Below are 21,689 nucleotides of genomic sequence, written 5' to 3'. Positions count from 1 at the left end.
GCATACGCCTCGTGCGAAAAAATCGTAGGCTTCGCTGGATGGTTCAAGGCATAAGCCCCGATACGCATGACTTCGGCTCGACTTAAAGCGTGACTCAATGCGGACACCTCGTCCGCTTTTTTAATAGTTGAGTGAGAATATAGGCATTGCAATTTAACTTTATTATTAATGTACCATATTTAATTATTTCATTGTCAAAATTTGCTAAACCTATAGTGCAAGTTCTTCTTGTATCACCATATGAAGAGACTAATAGTTCAATTAAAAATCATGAGATTAATACTTAAAGCAAAATCAGCTTTATTTGAGTATATGTGCATTTCACTTGTAAATTAACTATAGCATTATCTGACAATATTTTTAATTTAGGAGAATTTACACATAAAACTAAATTTTGTATTTATTTACATATCTAACACCAAATATAATATACAATAACTTATGATCAAGCATTTTTAATGCAGATGTAAGTATTTTTAATGCAAATGTAAGATAAGCAGTAAAAAACATACAATATGCACACAATGTTCGGAAGATGCAAATCTTATTCTTAGACGATTATGCATTGTCCTCGAAGAACTAAAAATAAGATGAAAATCAATTTAGAAGTAAAATCAACAATCTTCTACTTGAGAAAATGACCAGAATTTCAAAATGAAGAAAGTCGGATAAATGATTTTAAATTCACAAAATCATCAAAAATGATATATCATCAAAGTTGACAACTTAAAAAAACATAGAAGGAGAACTTAAAGAGAGAAAGAATATACCATAAAAAAGAGACATTTAAACAAGAAAATAAATTATATCGAAATTCTTCCAAATCCTTCACTTGATCAAGGAATTGAATCCGAATAGTAAAATAAATAGCAAGTCCAACTAATAATCTCATCAATAACAAATTGTGTTTTGTAAATATCTCATACCATATTTCTAATCATAAAGCTAAGTGTTAAATACCTCTTACTCTGTCTTCAAGGAAAATATGAAATCAAGAAAATGCTACATAAAACAGAGCCTCTAAAGGTGATGCAAGAGTAGGATGCTTTTAAATGGATGTAATAAGAATTTACATGATTCCTTGATAAAAACAATTATGATTAAAGCTAATAGCAATTTAAAACCATAAAATAAAACAAGAAAGGGGTGTCTACATTTAGGCTAAGCCGCTTGTCAAATGCTTGATTTATCAAAATAACGTAGAATATCAATAACATGCAAATGAAGTAGCTTTCAAACAAAATCCCTACCCTAACAATGAGATTTAAAGCATAGAGATCAAACTCAAGCCCTACAATTACTAGGCTTGGCATAAATAGATGAACAAGATCTTCATAAATCAATAAAACCACAAGAGCAAGTTAGACAATGAAAATACGAGAGAAGGAAGGTTGGTAAACCTTTATCACGATTGGGTTGCAGTCCTCCACTAAACGGTACCAAGTTGCTCCTCTATGGCTTCCACGAGCGTATCTAGAATGTGATCCAGGTATTCATCGACGGTGTTGTCAATATTAGGATTGACGTCGAAGAAAGTCGAGTGAAGGATGTGCACGAAGCCTTGCTAGTCGTAGGCAAGGTCGTAATCAAGATCGGGATCGGCCATGCAACGATCTTGTTGTGTCGAAAGAATTGGATGAAAAGTCCCTTTGTTGTCCTTGTCGTTTCTCCTTTGAAAGAGAGATTTCTCTCAAGAATTCAAGTAGGAGAAGGCAAGAGAGGTTGGCCGGCCAAGGGGGAGTGGATTGGGGAAGCTAGGTTCAGATTTTGGGAAATTAAAGTGGAGGGAAAAGGTGTCAACCAATCCTCTAATTAATCCTTAGAAGTGGAATTAATTAAAGAGGAGGGAGGAAAGGTAGGGGCGGCGGGTATGAGAGGGGTTTAGGGGATTTGTATCCAAATCTCAATGTTTGCTTTTCGAAAGAAGTAAGGGGTGTAGGGGATTAGGAAATTTCGGCCAAGAGTGGTGAAGGGGAATTAGGAATTATTTCGAAGAGAGCTTTGGGAGAATTGGAAATAAATCCCAATGGGATTTAATTTTTTTTTTTGGTGGGGGGGAGGGGTTTATAACAAGTGTTTATTGCTTGCTTTAATTGGGAAACTTAAATTAGGGAAAAGAAATTAAATATTATTCAATTGAGGATTGATTTGAATAAGGTTTAAAGACCTTCCTAAAATAGATTTCATATTTTAGGAAAGATTTTGAATTTCAAATTACTTGGATTTGAATTCAAAATTAATCCTAATTATATTCAATCTATATTAGGAAATAAGAAAACAAATGAGGGAAAGGCTTAGGATGGGCCGGCCGACGAGTGAGGGTGGAGGGAGGAAGCCGGCGGGTGGATATGCGGGGGAAGTGGTGTGGTTGGGGAGGGAGGCTCTTATTTGGCCGGCTATGGGTTGGGGAAGTGGCGGCTACGAGGTGGGTGGTGGGGGTTTTGGAGTGATCCTTGGCAGAAGGGTACAAAGGAGAGAAGAGTGGGGGAAGAGTTAGAGAACCAACGATCAGGACATCAGATTTTGACACGTGTACCATCGTCGGAGACGCAGATCGACGGCTACGATCCATAGCCTTTATTTTTTATTTATTCTCGCATTTTATTTTCCTAGTTTGCCCCTGCGGGTATTTAGTCGCTTGTGTAGCCCTGAGGGCATTTGTGTCTTTTAGTTTTGTTTTATCTTAGCCTATTTAAAAGAGGCCTCATGCATTGTAATGTTTGGTTGATGAATGAAATTTTCTTATTGTTGATCTCTTTGTGAGTTCTTGAGGAGGTGGTACTTGAGGTTAGTAACTAACTAGCTTTTCCATTTTCTTCTCTTATTTCTTCTAGCATCAGTTTTCCCCTCTTGCCGCCGGCCTCCTTGGGCCGCCCAAGCCGCCGGCCACCGCCCACCAACCACCCAGTTGCTAGCCTCCCTCCCCCATCCTCCCCTCTCCACACCTCTAGCCGCCGGCCCCCCCTCTTGGAATCACAAATTTGAAATACAAATTTTCTAAGAGGCATTGATGACTCTCCTAAAATAAATCCACGTTTTTAGGCAAACTTCTTAATTGAATTTCAATTCAAATTTGAAATTCAAATGGTTTCCAATTTCTAGCATTTTAATTAGGAAACTTTCCCTTCATATAAAATCTGATATTTAATTCATATTTTCTTAAAATCTTTTATTAGTGTTGTGGGCCCCACTCAATTAATGACAATTCCACTCTTCCCTCTCTCTATGTGGCCGGCCCCCTTCATTGGGCTTCTCTCTCCCCCAAATTAACTCCAATTGCCCCCACATAATCAGCCCCCAATCCCCTCCACATTGACGCCCCTCTCCCCTTTGGATTAATTTGAATTTTCAAATTAAATCCCTCCCAACCCACTAAAATCTGAAGGAATTTCAGATTTTATGCTTTTGTCTCTTGGCCTCCCACCCTAGCCGACCCCCTCCAACCCTCAAGCAGGCTCAACACCATCCCCCTCCAAGCCGCCACCTCCTCTCCCTCTTCTCTCCATCGGTGCTCCTTCATCTCTCGGCAAGAATGCATGGCGGATCCAAAAGTTGATCACCGTTTTGCCTACAACGCCCAAGGAGAGATCGACATCTTCCTCTCTCCCTTCTACGAGCTGGATTGGGAGTACAATGGCACCGTCGAACGTTACGTCAACTGCATCGTTTATTGTCTCGCCGAGACTATCAAGCTTCAACGACTAAGAACTCCATGGACTCTTATCGGACGACCGCTTCTCCAACTCCGGTTTCTTCCCCGGCAACTAGTCCCCTCGGCGTCACTTGTGTGATAGCGGCATCCTTAAGTGTGCTTGCAATTCTCCTCCGCTAGCCTCCACTTTCAAGAGATTGAGTGAAGGCTCTCGAGGTGAATGATCTAGATTTTAAATTTGAGGCTTGTGTTACAATTGCTATTTGCATTACCTACTAATCTTGGTTGTTATTTTGCAAGTCCAACTAATCTCAAGTTGTAACCAATTGTTATTACTTAATCTTTTAACGCCATATTTTTTTAAGCTTTAACTTGAGCAAACAAAGAGTTATTGGCAGCAAAGTAAAGTTCATAAACTTCTATTAATATCTTAATTGCAATTCTTGTTTATCACATTTAGTTTCAGATCAACCAAGAACTCACCCGAGGGTGTGGTTGTTGGGTAATATGCTTAGCCTCTCCAAGGCTCTTCTCCAAAACTCACAAACTCGCCAAGAAACACAAAAGCTGGACTTTCAATAATAATCATTCATTAATATGAAAAGAGAACAAGAGGGATTATATATAGCCCAATGTTTAAAATTGCATATTCGGGTATTGAGGTGTTTTTCATTCGTGAGGCGAGGCGTAAGCCTCAAGGCGTTTTGAGGCGTAAGCCTCAAAATCAAAAGATTGCGTAAACATAAAATGATAAATTTGTTATATTCTAATGAGTGAATAATATAAAACATAAAAAAGCATAAGATATGAAGTGAAATCAAAATATCTCAATAATAAGATAACATGAAATATAGTTCAACTCAAAATTCTATCTTTCTGAAATCCCAGTATTCTTTTCATTAACATATAATTCTGATTTCCAAACATAAATAGCAATGTCATATCACATAAGAACTCATAAGTCATCAACACTGTCATCAATAAGGGGTTCTTCATTTGAATCATTATTATGGTGAACTGCTCTCTCCCCTTCCTCCTCTCCTATAGAGTCCAATGTCGGACATTTACTTCAAGATTTATTTAAGTTTTAATAAATGTAGCGTGAGGCGTAAGCCTCATGCCAGTGAGGCGAGGCTGGCCTCAATGCGGGCCTCAACCAAGTTTGAGGCGCAAGCCTCATAAAAAAAACTCGAGGCATAAGCATCGAGGCATTTTTTACTGGAATTGCGCAAAGGCGAGCCTCATATTGCGCAATTTTAAACCATGATATAGCCTCATACAAAGGACCCAAGAAACTAAAAGACGTCGATGCCCTCTAGGCTTACATATGACCTCCCTTAAGTAAATGGGGCAAAAACGGAAAACTAATAAAGCAAATACAACATAAAATAATAATAAAGAAAATACATAATACGACTCAGAAGTACATCGACTCAATCATGCTCGTAGATCGACGGCCACGTCTCCGATAGACTTTCCACACTTTGATGTCTCGATCAAAAGGCCAAGTCAAAAAACTGAAAGCCATAGATAAGAAAAATCCAACTACAAAAAAGGCCCCTTGATAGCTCGATCTAACGAGAACCAACGAAAATAACTGAAGTGGAATGAGAAGTGCTTAACAAAATGTCTCATGTCAACTATGCTCCTATATCAAACATTTAATGAATAATAACAAGTTTACTACATGTTTCTTAAAATCTTGCAAAGCATCACTCCAATTGGATCCACTGTACTTCGAAGTACACAACAACCTCACATTCAAAAGGAAACTATCCAAAGTTCTTGAGATGCACAAAATTTAAATAAATAAAGAGTTTATTTCCCAAAGAAAAAAGCGAACATATTCAATGTTACATAATGAGTATATGCCATATTGATTTTAAAACAGATGAGTATTAAATAATGCAAACCAATATCATTGAGATATATATATATATAAAGGATGAAAGAATAACATGAAAAAGATATCAGGCATAGATCAGTAGATGACGAAAGACAGAAGGTCCAACTATCAAAGGGAAAATAATAACTACGCAATTGTGAGCCATCCAGTCCAAAGATGAATAGTCTTATGTTGTCAGTTTGTTTCAACATAAGTGTTTGAAACGATAGGAGTTAATTTGATATTTCAGTTACATTGAAGTGAACTTAATTTTCTCTATTTTGTTTTGCAAACAGAAACAGACTTCTTGAATTTAGCTGGGCTGCATTTACTATTATTTTTACCTATCCTCCCATTGGCTTTATATTAATATTGTCGTTGTCATGTCCCAAGTCCTGGATGAGAAAAGTAAAATGTTGCGTTAAGTAGTCGACAGCCAGCGTAAAACTTATCGAATAATCATGACCAAGGTTTTGAAAACCGGACTGGACAACAGACCGGAACGAGAGGTTTACGGTTTGACCGGTTCGACTGGTCGAACCGGATGACGTAATAAATAATAATATTATTAAAAATTATAAAATGAATGAAAAACTTTTCTCTAATACATTCACTATACAATATACATTTCATTTTCATATCAAACTAATCAAATAATATAAATATGACATCAATGAAGTTTATAAAACATAAGCGACGAAGGAGTAGATACCTGTTGGAAACAAGGTGGAAGAATGGTGATACTTGTTAGAAACATATTTCAAGACTTGAAAGTGGTTGATAAGAACCTCAATGGCTCTATCACCATTCAAACCAATACATCTGTCCATTATGTTCCACTAACAAGTAGAGCTGCACAGTTGCAGGAGTGAGTTATGAATCAAAATACCACTCATTTATCCAAAACCATGGGAGAGCGAGAGCGCCTAACAAAGTGAAAAGGGTTTCAAATTCAATGCCCCAAATGGGCAATAAGAACATCAGAATTCTGTCCCATTCCCCTAAATCCGCACTAAACAATAAAAATTCAAACTTCTACACCAAAATAAGTGTAGATGGGAATTCACAGAAGAAAAAGAAACATCAATCAATAACTCAAAACTAGCAAGCAGCAATGTAACATTCAATTTAAAGGAACCAATTATACATATTCGATTAACACCATAAATTATACAAACAAAAAGAGAAGATAAATTTTATGACAAAGATAGAAGAAAAGAAGTTTAAAATACTAACCTAAGATTACTGCCTTATAAAATCGTACGATATTTGAGAAACCGAGGCCACTGCTAAGTCCACGATAGGCTGCAATAGCAACATGTAAAAGAGGAAGGAGATGACAATTTTTTCCTGTTAGAGAGCTGACATCTCCAAAACACTAACGAGATGAACCATTATTGAAGCCAAAATCTCCTAATCTTACAATGATTCCTCTGGTAGAAACAATTTAATCTTCTCTTCAAAGAAATCTTTCTTGCCTGTTTACTTTCTTCTTGTCCTTGCTTTCGTCAGCTAGTTCGCGAATGATCCGAGCACCGACGGAAGAGCTGCAGCTATGAAGGAGTAGGAGCGGAGGAGAGGCACAGCTTCGGGAGTTACCGCACGATTGAAATCAATTAGGGTTTTCCTTCACATACTTATTTACTTATTTCTCAAATACCGCACGATTGAAATCAAACAGCTGAGAGAAGCGTCTGTTTAACTAGGCGGTTCGAGTCCGGTTCACGGTTCGCTGGTTTCACGGTCCGACCGACGATCTGATCGGTTCAAATATGGTTCCCTGCTTTGCCGGTTTTTGTTAAAACGAACCGGCCGGTCCAGTCCGGTTTTTAAAATGTCGATCATGACATGAATATTTTAAAAAATTATTTTTACTTGAATTCTGCTGATAATATCCCCATCTATTTCACCATCACTCTGAACAATAGATCCAAGATAACTAAAATGTGTACTCTTATTACTGACTTGATCGTCCAAAGTCACAATCCCCTCACTATGTCTATTACTACTAAAATTATACTCCATATATTCAGTTTTATATCTACTCAAGCGAAAACCTTTTAACAAGACACAATGGAGAAAAAGGATTCATGTAGCTGACCCCACGTAGTGGGACAAAAGCTTGATGTTGTTGTTATTGTTCCATTAGCTTTATATTATTTGTTACTAATATAAGAAAAAACAATAATCCAACCCACATCCCATTAACTATACGTTATTATATTATTATATAATAATAAAGGTGACTTTGAGGCCCTATAATTGAAGCACATTTCCCATCTTTCCGAAAGTGAGTTCCAAAAATAAAATCAATTTCATTCACCTTTTACCAGATAAAAAGTCGTAGTCAGCTACAAAAGTGACCGCCAATCACTTTCAACCAGATACCTCAAAATAAACTAGCTCTTACTAGGCTTGAGCTAACCTAGAACTACAGTTAAAATATAGGCAAGCCTGAATTCATTTAAAAGAAAAAAAAAACCAATAATCTGAGTACAACTGTGCAAAAGATCACTTTGAGACCAAATCTTAACAGCCAGAGAATGGGAGATACTTTCGTGACCAATTTAAAATGTCAACATGATTAGAATTATTCTCTTTGCTTGCATTGTTCGAAATAAATAGAATCAATAAGATTGCTTTTGAATTAGGATAGGCCATAGCAAGACTTAAAATATTAAAATGCACTCAACAGTTGGTTGCTATGCTAAGTTGAACACTGATCATGAAGAACAAAGCGAGAACATACATATTCAATTCCTTCAAGAAGTCTTCGACACATTCCTTGACGCCTATACATACACCTTGTGCCAATGAAAGGCATTTCTGCCAGCCTTGTATCGTGTATCCTGAAAAAGTGGAAAAAAAAAACTGTGTTAATGATCATTTGACAGTTTAGCAACTTGGAATAACATATATCTGATCTTGAACAAATGCCTATAAAGCACGGACATGCACTTGAAACATAGATTAGTAAATTAACAAATCCTGTCATTCATGCTCCCCAAACAAACTTTTGATGGGAAGAAAAAAAAGTTGTTTCATTTAATGCTAAACAATACAAATTCCCAAGATTGAAATATTGTTGGCTCTGACAAGTAGTTTACCACTCTAAAATTACAAATATAAATAATTCATAAAATATAATGAGCAGTCGATTTCATTAAATTATTAATATCTAACTGGTATGTGATAACTCAAAATCAGTTTATAGCAGTATTTTTTATCAAGCATAGATGGGACGAATATTTACCTGACAGATGCAGCAGCAACAATTTCATCACCTCGCTCCAAAATAAAAGTATAAAAGCCACTGAAGTTCAGCCGATTGAAATTTGATCTATAACATAGTAGAAAATCAGAGTAAGCTCCATTGGCATAAATGTTAAATCAGCCACTTATAAAATCTTATAAATATGAGATTCAAAAAAAAACCTTCAGTGTCAGATGCATTATTGTCCATGGAGATCATGGTCGGAAGTAACATTATAAGTCTGCAACTCATCATCATTATCAATAATCTTATCCCAACTATTAGGAGTCTACTTTATGAATCCTTAATTTTTATTAGTTCCCATTGGGTGATGCTTAATGTCATAAGCTTATTCTTCATAAATCAATTTGAACAACAACTATCTCTTCTCCTTCCTAATCATCTAATGTTTATTTTATCTACTTTTGTGATGAGTGCATTTTCTATTATTTGTTGTGATTTCCAAGTCCTTCCAAATGGTTCTAAGTATGTGTCCATAAGCATTATATTGTGAAAGGTTATGCCACTCTCTCTCCACTATCCAAGGCTAAGAGATTTAAACTACTAAATATAACTACCCATGGTAATTAGATCTTATAAGACTTCCACAATCTTTTGTGCAACCTGCTAATGAACCAATTAGGGTTTAAAAAGGGGGTCCCAAGGCATAACTAGGGCCTCACATAACTATGTAGGAAGAACAATAACTTAGCTCCAATGCAAGATTATTGAAAAAAAAAAATTGAAAGAGCATTTGCCAATGTGAAGCTAAGGTTTTGCTAGGAAATCCTTTCATCTTTCTTTCCATAGGATTCATTTTCTCTTCTTTGTTGCTTCTTCCTTTGCCTATTATCATCTTTGAATTTCTTTAATTTCTCCTCAAAATAGTGAATTAATCTCATTATTTCTACTAAATTTTATGAAGAGGACAATGGTTGGGACCTTGGAGTCCAACAATGACATAGAGAAACTAGTGTTTCTGTGGATGCAATCAAAATATAGATTAATTATATTTTTGGAGATTACAGCTTGCAGTTTTGCACTTTTGGAGATTACAGCTTATAGTCCCACCCCCTTCCCACATCCCGCCGGCATCCCCACCCTACATCCCAGGCCCGCCGGAAACCTCCCAGCTCTCTCCACCCGCTAGCATTCCACCTCCACCCCATAGCCACCGGCCACATATTTACCTCCCACATTTTGATTTCAAATTTCCCATAAATGCTTTCCTAATTTGGCTCCCCTAATTTAGGCATAAAATTAAGTTCAAATTCAAATTTGAAATTCAAACTATTCTTAAATTATCATCCCATAAATTAAGAGAAACTTCCAGTTAGTTGAAATCTCAAATTAATTCCATATTTAACTATTCAATCCCCTTAATTGCTCAGGCCCACCTCCTTAATACACAACCTCTCTCACTTCCTCTCTCCTTGGCCGGCCCCCCCAACCGTCCCCTTTTAATTAATATATCACATGAATTAAGGATCTAATTAATACAGTCCCCTCCCCACTTTCACTCCCAATTTCCCCAATTATTCAAATTTAGATATCAAAGGAATAAAACCTAATTCCCCATTAAATTTGTAATTAAGTTCAGATTTAATCTACCCCTCTCCCTACCCCTACTAAGGCTTACGTTTTCTTCGCTGTCTTGCACTTTTGGAGATTACAGCTTGCAGTTTTGCACTTTTGGAGATTACAGCTTGCTGTCCAGAAGACTTCCAGCACCCTATAGCTGGTGTCCATGGAATTTCGGCAAAGATCAGGGGCTGTCCTGCTGTCCGAATACTCCCACTGCTGTCCAGACTTTCTATTGGAAGACTTATTGATGAGGGCATCAGATTTCGACATGTGTACCATCGCCGGGGACGACGATCGACGGCCCTGATTCAGAGCCTTTATCTATGATGCTTTAGTTCTTTTCTTTTATTAGTTATTTCATGTTTCCGTTTGTACCCCTATGAGGGATGTTTTGTAGTGCTGATTTGCCATCCGGAAGGCTCTCATTTGCTGCCCAGAAGATCCCACATGGCTGTCCACACGCAGGATTTCTTCGAGATCAGCCACCGGACTCGGGTTCTTCTCCCTCGCACCTCAAATCTGATCTAAGAATTTGACCACGGTGAACTCTTCCCCAAATTTCCTATCTTCCTAGTCGCTCTCAATTATGATTTAGTTGATTCACATAAATAATGTTAATTCTCATCCGCTATGACCTAGTGAATTAGATAATTGAATGAGTGGATTCTTATAGTATCTAAACTCATTGTTAGTTTATGGATCATCATTGAAAACCAATCATGTATGCAACGTCAAATTAAATTGATTGTTTTACGATCTTAGCTCATTTGTATGTGATTTAGCCTAAGCTTGTTTTACCGCTCTTTGTGTTTTATTTTGTCATTTATAATCAATATAAAGATATAGTTATTATGACTTCTAACATTAAGCATGCAAATTCCTTAATCTAATCATCCTTGCATGTTTGGTTTCACATCACAAACACCATGCAAATGACCAATCTCAAAAGGCTTGGTAAAAGATAGGCAAAAAAAAAGATGAAGAGGATAACAAGGGAGGAACAAGAGAATTTGAGAGGAATTAGAATTTTAAGCCAGTCAACCATTTCCATATTGATATAATAATCTGAATAGGTCCCTATGTAAAGAAATAATAGAAAAAAATTTGGGGACAAATCAAAATTCAATGAAATGAGACAATAATGCTAAAATGTAATAATCATTTTCTACAAAGTAAGCAACTTCCATTAAAAATAACAATTATCTCTACATTAAAACAACTGCAATAATAGAAAAAGGGTAATACCCGAAATATAGGCAAGGAAATCCATTGAAATAATTTAATTTGTGACCTGCCAAATGTCTTTTGTCGCTTAATTCTTTACGAAAACCATGTTTCAACATTTGATCCCACTCCTTTAGGCATAGTTGGCTCCATGAATTGGGCTTGTTTAGGATATTTCATAGTTGTTGATAGACTTGTTAGCGACCTAGGAACTTCCTAAACAGATCTTGAAATCTTTCTAGATCATGGTTCCATCTATTAACCTCCTTCCACGCCTGCAAAGTACAAGCCTCTTTCTTTTGAGCTCGCTCCAAGGTTTCTTCCACCTCTTTCTTTCTAGAGCCACTGGTGCTGCTCATGGATTCGTTGATTCATGAATGGAGAAACTGATGTGGTACCTAAGACTAGAGCAACTAGTATGGATTCTGATATAAAGGCTCTAGACTAAGCATGCATTTTTTTCTTCTATTAGATTAGGTGTTGCTTCAAAAATTCTTCAATGGATATGCCTTTCCTGACAGCAATCTATCTTCCATCATTATTGAAGCGGAGCAAATGCTCCCTTCTAAAGTATAAAGCATTCATGTCACCCGAATTACGAGGATTTCTCAGTATCATATAAAACCATGTTTAATAAAATTACATCATATAAAACTTTATCTACAAAAAGATCAGGAAGAGTGAATTTCACCTACTATATACTACATATGATAAAAACTATTGTTGATCCATCCAAGAAGATAAGGATGTGGATGTTTGATAATCAGCGATCCTAATCATCGAATTGGAGCGAAAGATGACAAATTTTTCTTCTTGCCATAATAAGAATCTTAACTACATGGTTCTATACCTTCACTTTGAGTTTAAAGAACTCATTCTGAGCTAGTTTGACATAGGTAGCCATTAATACTATTGTTGGATTGGCTTGTTGCTCACTTGACAACTCAAACTTCTTCCACTCTTATTGCAGTGGCCAAAGTATTCTTGGCTTCCTTTCGGGTAAGCCATTTTCTGGATACAACTTCAGCAATACGCTTTTGATTAGCCCTGGCATTGGTTGCGACAACAATAAGGCTTCCCATTCAAAGTTTAATCTCCTATCGGTTACCTTTCTTTCTAAACATAGCCTCCGGAGAACTTTTGGCTTCTGTAACTGGCTCTATTCTTCTCTTTTATTGCAATGCCAATATGACTATTGAATTAATCTCTATAATACCATGTGCTTGAAATAGTTACAATTCCCTGAAAAGATCTTTACAAAGACATATGAGAGTTACTTTTATTGTAATGTTACATCGAGTAAGAAGGCCCTATCACTTGAATTTTTAGTATACCCCTGAACTATTTGTTTATATTATGTCAAGGTTATTGCCAATAGATCCTTCTTTATATCTAAAGGATGATGGGATAGAACTAGGCATTCAATTTGCCCAAGTTGTTCGAGATAAATCATAATTTAAGGATTGTGTTCCACCACATATGTGCCTAGGATTCCATTTTGAGTCGGGCAAAAGAAATTTTTGTACAAGAAGAAATAAGCCTCTAACCCCTAACTAATTGTCCACCTTGTTGGATTGTATGTCATCAAAGGTAGGCAATCATAGCTTAGCATCCACCTTAAAAAGAGAATTGTTGTCAAGTTGGGAGTTGATCTTTGTATGCAAGGATTTCCCTTTCACATCAATATTCTTAAGTAAAAGGCCATTTTAATGGCTTCCCTCTATTTCTGAGAGCTATTGATATCCACCGTTTAGCCATTAGTTCCATCATAATTTTCAATGTTTTTTCAATTTTTGAAAATCTATTATTAGTTTCATTTATGATGCACATTTCTCAATGCATAGTGTTTGGCTCCTCCACTCAAATTGCCTATTGAAAGTTAAATTGATTTTGGTTTTAATCATCTTAAAACTAGAGAGCATTTACAAATATAAAGCTAGAGTTTTGTTAGGAAATCATTCCATCTTGAATAGGACTCTTTTTTCATGGTTATCTTCTCACTATCCTTGATGGCATCTTTCATATTTCTTACATGAGGATCAATCGGTGTAATGAATGAAAACGATACCAAGGGAAGACCAAAATCAAAAGAGAGAGGCACAACACAGCACCAAAAGAAAGAAGATGAGCTGAAATTGATAAGAGGCATGTTAGACCAAAAAAGCAAGGCGCAAAAGTCAGAGATGGGAATAAAGAGGTGTGAGCATTTGGTCAGCAAACAGGCACAAGCAAAGAAAGATCCAGCACGCAGGCAAAGTAATAGAGAACACGATAACAACTGCAATACAGCATGAGCAAGCAAGGAGTGGCAAGATCACAAGAAGCAAAAGGGAAGATGCGAGGGCAGCCAAGCGTAGGGAGCAATTATTACGTCCGGTCACCGAATGCATTCATAGACCAATAATCACGCGCCATGTCACCTGAAACTCGGTATTGAGCACTCCGTATTGCTCGGTATACATTCGGATACGTTCGGATTTGACCGGATGTAATAATTGCTCCAAGCATAGGAGGCATAACATGAGCATCAGAGGCAAGACAAGCCAAGGGAGAGCGTAGCAGGTGAGATACTCAATTTTTTATTTTAGTTTACAACATCTTACTGATTAATTAGATCTAATTTAAAATTGAGTGCTGAATGAAACCAAAATGTTATAAAAAATAACCTTATATTATTTATTTAAAACAAAAAATAATCTAAATTATAATATTTAACTTTAGATTAAAGGATAGACCCTAAGAAGTTGATTCAAACAAAAAGAAGATGAGTACTACATTTATATTTGTTATTTGATTTTGATTTTTCATATTCTATTGATATGTTAGGTTAAATTTGAATTTTGAGATACGAAAGAAATTGAATACATAATAGAATGAAATGAATACATAATAGAATGAAATTGAATTATTAAAAAAACACCTATGACTATTAAACTTAAGAGAAAAAGATAATCTTTAATTCATATTTTATATTTTATTTTTAAATTTATAATAAATTGAAACGCATTGAATTAAACTGATCTACATCAAATTGATAAACATTGGGTTATTGGGAAATGTGGAGTATTTTGGATGATAAGCAGGGTGCTTTCTAAAAGCACTTCCAACAGTAAAAAAATTTATGCTTCCGCAGTTGATTTTGACGACAGTTTTGGGCCAAAGCAGACAACAACCAAACACAACACAAAACAAAATATATCTGCTTTTTCTTGAAGTAAAACAAGCAAAAAAGCAAAAAAAAAAAAAAAACAGACCCATATGTTGTGAAAATGTCTCCTCTAGTCCTACAATCAGAGAAGTTTACCTTACACACATATAAATGAGAGAATAACTATTCTTTCCCTCACTAAAATTTCCACTTTATGGACATGTAATAGACAATCAAGGCCCCTGATCCTCTCAAACATCATTATATCTAATGGCATTCATGATTTCATGCACAATCTAGATCATTTGATCATCCATCACATGCATACATAAAAAATTACTTAATGAACAATTTCAAATGCATATGAAAATATTTGTGGTTCCATTTCTTGGACATTCAAATAGTCTATTATAATTTAATACACGAGTAGTTCAAAATACTTAGAGCATACTTTTGATAGGAGAAAGACAAAAACATAAAGTGAAATTTTTATGTTGTTTCAACATGTAATCCAATTATCCTCCAATTATGACTAACAACAACAACAACATCAAGCCTTTATCCCGCTATGTGGGGTCGGCTACATGAATCACTTTTCTCTATTGTGTCTTGTTAAAAGTTAAACTTTCATTTAAATCTAATAAAGAAAGCTCATTTCTAATATTTTCTAACCAAGACTTTTTAGGTCTATCTCTACCTTTCTTAACATAGGCCAAATCTAATACATCTAATCTCCTAACAGGGTCATTGGAAGGCCGTTGTTTTACATGACCAAACCAACTAAGGAGACTCTCTCTAATCTTATCTGACAATGGAGCTAATCTAACCTTTTCACGGATATGCTCGTTTCGTGTCCTATCTCTAAAAGTAAATCCACTCATCCACCTGAGTATCCTCATCACCAGCAGACAACACTTAATATTATGCTTTTCTTTTAATGGTCAACATTCTGCGCCATAAAGCATTGCAGGTCTCACCACTATCTTATAAAATTTTCCATTAAGTGTGAATGGTACTTTTCTATCATACAATAAACTAGAAGCATTCCTCCACTTCAACCATCCAACTTGAATTCTACTAATAATATTCCCGTCTATTTCACCATCACTCTGAACAATAGACCCAAGATACCTAAAATCAGTACACTTATTAATGACTTGATCGCTCAAAGTCACAGACCTCCCACTAGATCTATTACTATTAAAATTACACTCCATGTATTAAGTTTTAGATCTACTCAAACGAAAACCTTTAGACTCTAAGATTGACCTCCATAATTTGAGTTTACCTTCAACTCCCTCTCTAGTCTTATCAGCAAAAAGAATATCATTAGCAATACACCAGGGTACATCCTCGTGTAAATGTTCATGACTAAAACAAAAAGATAAGGGCTTAAGGATGATCCTTGATGTAATCCAACTGAAATAGGAAAATACTTAGTCAAAGCACCTTGTGTTTGAACACAATTAACAACTCCAGCATACATATCCTTGATGACTTGAATATAAACATTATTAACCCCTTTCTTTGCTAGAACTCTCCATAGCACTTCTCTTGGAACTTTATCATATGCTTTCTCTAAATAAATAAATATCATATATAGATTCTCCTTATTCTCTCTAAACTACTTTCTAAACTACTCCATCAACCCTTTCAATAAATAGATAGCTTCCAAACTAAAGCCCCAAACAAATTATGCCTTCATACACCCCCGATCCGCAACAACTTCTTCTTGAGTACCTCAACCTCCAACCCCAACCACCACCGTCATAGCCTACCGTCGGGGATCACTTGAAAGCCGCACACCACTACCACCTCATCTAAGAATTTTGGAGTCTTAATCTCATTTTTATTTTGATGAAAAACATTCATGAAAGAGGGAGATGATTGAAATAAGGGAAGAAGAAACAGATTGGGAGGCAGTGAACTCCACAGGATGAGGCAAGAGAGACCAATTTGATATAACAACGACTCAAATAAAGACCTTCTCAATGATGACAGTGCAAAAGATTTATGAGTTGTTACCAACTATTTCAATTTTCTTTAGGAATTAAATGTGCATGAGTAGAGAACTGAGAAAAAAAGAATTTGGAATTCTTTTTTTTATTATTATTTTCAAATTAAAAATTATTTAAGAATTTGGAATTGAACTTGGTGTTATATAATATTTTTATGCAATTCTTATATTTAATATTATTTGCTCTTGAATATTTTGGATTTCAATTCTATTTCACATAATTTGTCACTTATTACGTTACGTCTTGTACATTTTTTTATTCTATATGTATTAATTTGTTACTTCATAGTTCAATAGAAAGTTCATATGTCATCATTTAACATATTATTAAGTATTATATAAAAAATTATTTTTAACCTTTAGTCTCACTTTATGCAATTTTTTTATTTTGAGGCTTACGTCTCAAAATGCTTTAAGGCTTATAAATCGCCTCACGAACAAAAAACATCTAAATACCCAATTGCGTAATTTTAAACCTTAGAATTATGCACTCACATACCTTGATTCTACAAAGCCCAAAGCGACAACAAAATTAATTAGCTCAAACAGTACCTTATGTGGGTGTATAAGGTAGAAGAAAAGGTCAAACAGAATTGGGATAAACAATTTTGTATGCAATGAAAAACAACCAAGTGCTGGAGAGACTCAAGTGAAGGAGAATAGAAAAAATACAAGTTTATTACAAGATGGGAAAATAGTATTTACATTGAAATTCTTATCAGTTGCTAAAAACTAAGCAGCAGCATATATTTTTGGAGAAAGTTTAACCTTGCATGGAGGCAAAACTAATTAAAAAAACCTAATGCTTACCCGCAGTTATACACAACATTGTGAATCAGATTAATACCACTTCTCTGGTCAGTTATAGGGACAAAGCACTCATCCATAACAGCATATGCAACAGCAATCTTAGAGTTGTTTTCCACTGTTTGAGCCATTCTAGACAAAGACTTGGAATGGTCTTCAAACCGGCGAACTATGCTCCAGTAAAATCCTGGCTCCAACTCATTCCTGACCCCAGTAAGCTTCTGCAACTTCCTGAACACCTACAGAAATGAGAATATGATCAGATTCATTCTCCAATTTAAAGTTTAAGATGGCTTCAACCTACCTGAAATAACAACATAATAAAATCAACTCATTATCTAAATACATTCAAAAGATAAAGCAATGAAATTTAAAAAAGTATGCTCATCGATCCATTTCTATAAAATTCAGTAAAATGCTCCAAGTTCTGCCACATAAGCTCAATCGATTAATATATAAAAAAATGAATCAGCAGACTCAAAGCTACTTGAAAAGATTGGTGATAAAGGGAATATGAAACCAATGCTCAGAATAGATATCTTATACAGCACCGCAATATAACAAAAAGGCATGAAGAATCTGAAGTGAATGATTGAATAATAAGATATGATAAAAAATGTACTAGTGATGAAAACCAAGTTCCTTAAAAAGTTAAAGATGTCATTGTTACCTTTCTACAACTTCGCCCACAAAACACATTGCAGGAGCTATTGGGAACAGTAGAAACAACATCATCCTCGGGAACACAATCCTTGTGAACTACAGAAATTTAGTAGCCAAATAAAGTATCAAGGGCATCTTCTAATGTAGTAATGTAAAAAATGGTAGTATACTGAGGACTGTAGAAGCTCTTACATTTCCGTGCACATTGCGAGCAAGTAAATAATGTATTAGATACATTTCCGTCTAGAGCTACAGAATCATGTGCTGCACCGCAAAATTTGCAAGAACAGTTGGTACAGTGCCAATCTCCAGTGGGAAGCATCTGTGCAAAGAGAACCCTTAAAGTAAAATAGCAAACTAAAAAATGCATGGAGATATCGACAGTGGTACACCCTCAAATTGTACAAAACACAAGGCTCTACCCAACCACAACAACCACGCAAGCAAAAATTCTCATGGAGAAAACACAACAAAACAAGAGATCAATTGAGAGAAGAGAGAAACAAAGCCTAAAAATGCTTAATTCAGCATTAAAAACACCTCTACAGGGTCCATGTGATACAATAACTAAAGTAAAAGACTTCTGGCAGAAGAAATGAAATTCTCCAGCATGAATTCCCCATATGCATTGAGGTCCAACATAAGGTCTTCGCTACCTTGACTCATGAAAAAAAAAAAGGATCAAACCTACCTCAATGCCTAAACAAGCGAGATGGAAAGTTGAAGGACAGCTATCACAGCAGATCAGATCGCCACCATCTCCACAGATGCCGCACGTATCATCATTTGGGTCATCCCCATCAGTGTCTACATCATAGAAAATGCGTCGTGTAGACTCCTCCTGCTTTTCCCATGCATTTATTTGACACTGCAACAGGGATATACCCGACCCTTCCAGACATACATTCTCATATGGCCGTTGCAGCCTACTGCCAGCATGAATCTCAAATTTTGATACCGTAAGAACTTTACTACAGCAGTTGCACTGAATACCATCTCTTGTAATCCGTCCATCCAGCAATGCCTTTGACATCCTCTTGTTCATATACCTCACTTTTCCAAAAGCGGGTACCACTCCCAAATCTATCATCCATGAAAGAATTGTTCTTTTCCAAACATATGGGGCATAATCACCATTTTCTGATCCTTCATCTTGGTTAAAGCCACGAACCAAAAGAGCACAACCTCTTCTCTTACTATTTCTTACTATTACTTTCCTCTTTATAACTCTTGTTCTCCCTACATCATTCCACGTTCCTTTATCTTTAGAGTATTTAGCTTTGGTGATTACCTTCGCCTTTTTTTTTCTCTTTCCCCCTCCAATCTTCTGTTTAGCATCTTCCATTTCATTTTTACGCCTTCTTTTATTAACTACATTCCTTTTAAGCACGTGTAATACCTCTGGGGGTATGACAGCAAATGTAGAATTTGCCTCTTTGCACTCGCCATCCCTCAAAGAAGAAGCTTTAGGTTCTTTTTCAGAACTTTCCTTATCATCACAAGCGCTTTTAAATTCGCTCAGGTATACCGCATAGGCTTTGGTGATTGACCAATAACCTGAGCCTTTAGGTGAAACATAGACAGAATCCTCATAGTTTCTGCCTCTCCTAGGCCTAAGTTCAATCGTCCAGCCAGCATCGAAAAGAATGCCTTTTATCTGCTCCCGTAGTTTGTTTTTAACTGCACTGCGACTTCCATTTGACTCATCGGTATTTTTCGTTTTTTTGGCTGCCAAGCCAGATTTTTTGCCATGCAACAAATCTGTGTTCATTGAGCTTTTCATTTGAGATATATTTTCCTGATTTACTTTGGAAACATTGGATCTGCTTGTATCTTCTGAAGAAACTCTTCCTGCACTCTTCCGCAGCTTGACATTAGAGATTGATTTCTTGTCAACTTGTCTCTCTAACTGATGGTTTGACGAACTCAACCTGTTCGTGCCGAAAGATCTCAGTCTCATCGTGTTTCCTTGTTCCTCACATTGATCAGTGGCATTTTCAGAGCCAGCAACATTCTTACTGCTCTTTAAAACCCTCAAAACGCCACTTTTTCCATGCATCCTAATGTAGCTGTGCTGTGAACTTCCACCATCCCCCACCTCCTTTTTCATGCCAACGTCAGAAGATCTGCCATCCTTCACCTTTCGGGGTTCTCTCTGACCAGATCGTCTTAACCATGGAACAGCATCTGACTTGCTACTTGTTCTCGGACTCAGCTGAAACTTTCTCTCACTTGAGCTGTCCTCATCCCCATGTTTGACCCTTGGGACAGACAGATTGGAAACCTGAACATCACCCTTGCTGTCGCCCATAATCTTATTGTCTTCTCCAGACTTCTCACTTTGGTTGTCAACAGAATCCATATTTTCGGCTTTTGCTCTCTTCCTGCTAAATTCATCATCACCTGTACCCATACTCCTCTTCCTGTAGAACTTCGATTCAAAAACCTTTTCCTTGGCACTGCCTGTAATCTCATAGCTATCGTTCAGAGATACCAAGCTCTTCCCTACAGTAGTATCTGCTTGGTTCCCCACGGAATCCACAGGCTCCGATTCTATATCCTCACCGTCAGGTTGAGCAACACCAATCTCCCTACTCTTCCTATCTGCCCTCGGCTCCAGAACTTTTCCTTTACTTCCCTCACCACCTAACTTCCTCTTGAGCACATCTCCTCCTATCAAACTCTTCTGTCTAGCACCACCCTTCTCCAGCACTATATTCCGCTTCCCACTGGCAGCACCATTCCCAGCTTGAAAGATCTCCACTCGCGGAGCAATCACCAATTCCTCCGATTCCGCGTCGTTTTTCATCGCTAGCCGCCGCTTCTTCTCTTTCTTCGACTCGTAAACCTTAGCCCCCTCGGAATAATCCCCATCCTTCCCCATTGCAGAGCCCCAAAGCCACAAACAACTAAAGTAACACACCGCCCTAATCACAACTGCGAGATCAGCAACAGCAAAACAAACCCTAGATCCATAGGAGAACGCAGAATAACAAAAAAACAGGGATTCGGTGAGTAGAGTTTAGATGAACACGCTTACTTCGAGTAAGAGCGAGGCGATCGGAATAGATTGAGCGGAAGGTTAACTAAACCGCGGGAGAAGAAGAGACGAATTTATAGGGGTGAAAAAGAAACGATAAGGAAATCTCTGTATAGGAGGGAAGGGATTTTTGGGGTCTGCGTTCGGGTTTTTAACCGGAGTGTTAGGTTTTTTTTAAATTCATTTGGCCGAGCCAATCTGCTGTTCCATTTTTCTTTTTCTTTTTTGCCCTCTCCGCCGCGACTCAGAAATTACCTCTCCGGTTACTTTCCTCAGCTCTGGAGCACAGGGCAAATTATTATGTCCGGTGTTCATATTCGTTCGGACATCAATTCAGATGCGTCATATTATCAAAATACATCAGGATTCAGTATATTTGATGACGTAATGCGTCTGAATTGGATGTCCAGACGTCC

At 36.7% G+C, this 21,689-nt stretch overlaps 1 protein-coding gene across 2 annotated transcripts in view; it reads right to left on the bottom strand.

The window, feature by feature from the left end:
• The window catches only part of LOC110108489, a 31,714-nt gene extending 10,284 nt beyond the window's left edge, over window positions 1-21,430 (bottom strand). Inside the window, exons 1-7 of one of the 2 annotated variants that reach the window (XM_020839160.2) lie at window positions 21,274-21,427; window positions 18,925-21,160; window positions 18,426-18,555; window positions 18,241-18,329; window positions 17,574-17,809; window positions 8,791-8,877; window positions 8,287-8,386 (exon numbers count right to left, since the gene is read on the bottom strand). In XM_020839160.2, the coding sequence (XP_020694819.1) occupies window positions 8,287-8,386; window positions 8,791-8,877; window positions 17,574-17,809; window positions 18,241-18,329; window positions 18,426-18,555; window positions 18,925-21,117 (2,835 nt within the window). In that variant the 5' untranslated portion in view covers window positions 21,118-21,160; window positions 21,274-21,427. Of the gene's footprint in view, window positions 1-8,286; window positions 8,387-8,790; window positions 8,878-17,573; window positions 17,810-18,240; window positions 18,330-18,425; window positions 18,556-18,924 lie in introns of both variants that reach the window. The other variant, XM_020839159.2, reaches the window with a different exon arrangement.
• Between the last annotated feature and the right edge of the window lie 259 nt (window positions 21,431-21,689).

The sequence above is a fragment of the Dendrobium catenatum genome, unplaced genomic scaffold (assembly GCF_001605985.2).
Source record: "Dendrobium catenatum unplaced genomic scaffold, ASM160598v2 fragScaff_scaffold_72, whole genome shotgun sequence".
In the NCBI taxonomy this organism is placed as follows: domain Eukaryota; kingdom Viridiplantae; phylum Streptophyta; class Magnoliopsida; order Asparagales; family Orchidaceae; genus Dendrobium; species Dendrobium catenatum.
Note: the sequence above shows the minus strand (reverse complement) of the source record. Positions and strands in the feature narration are given on the sequence as shown.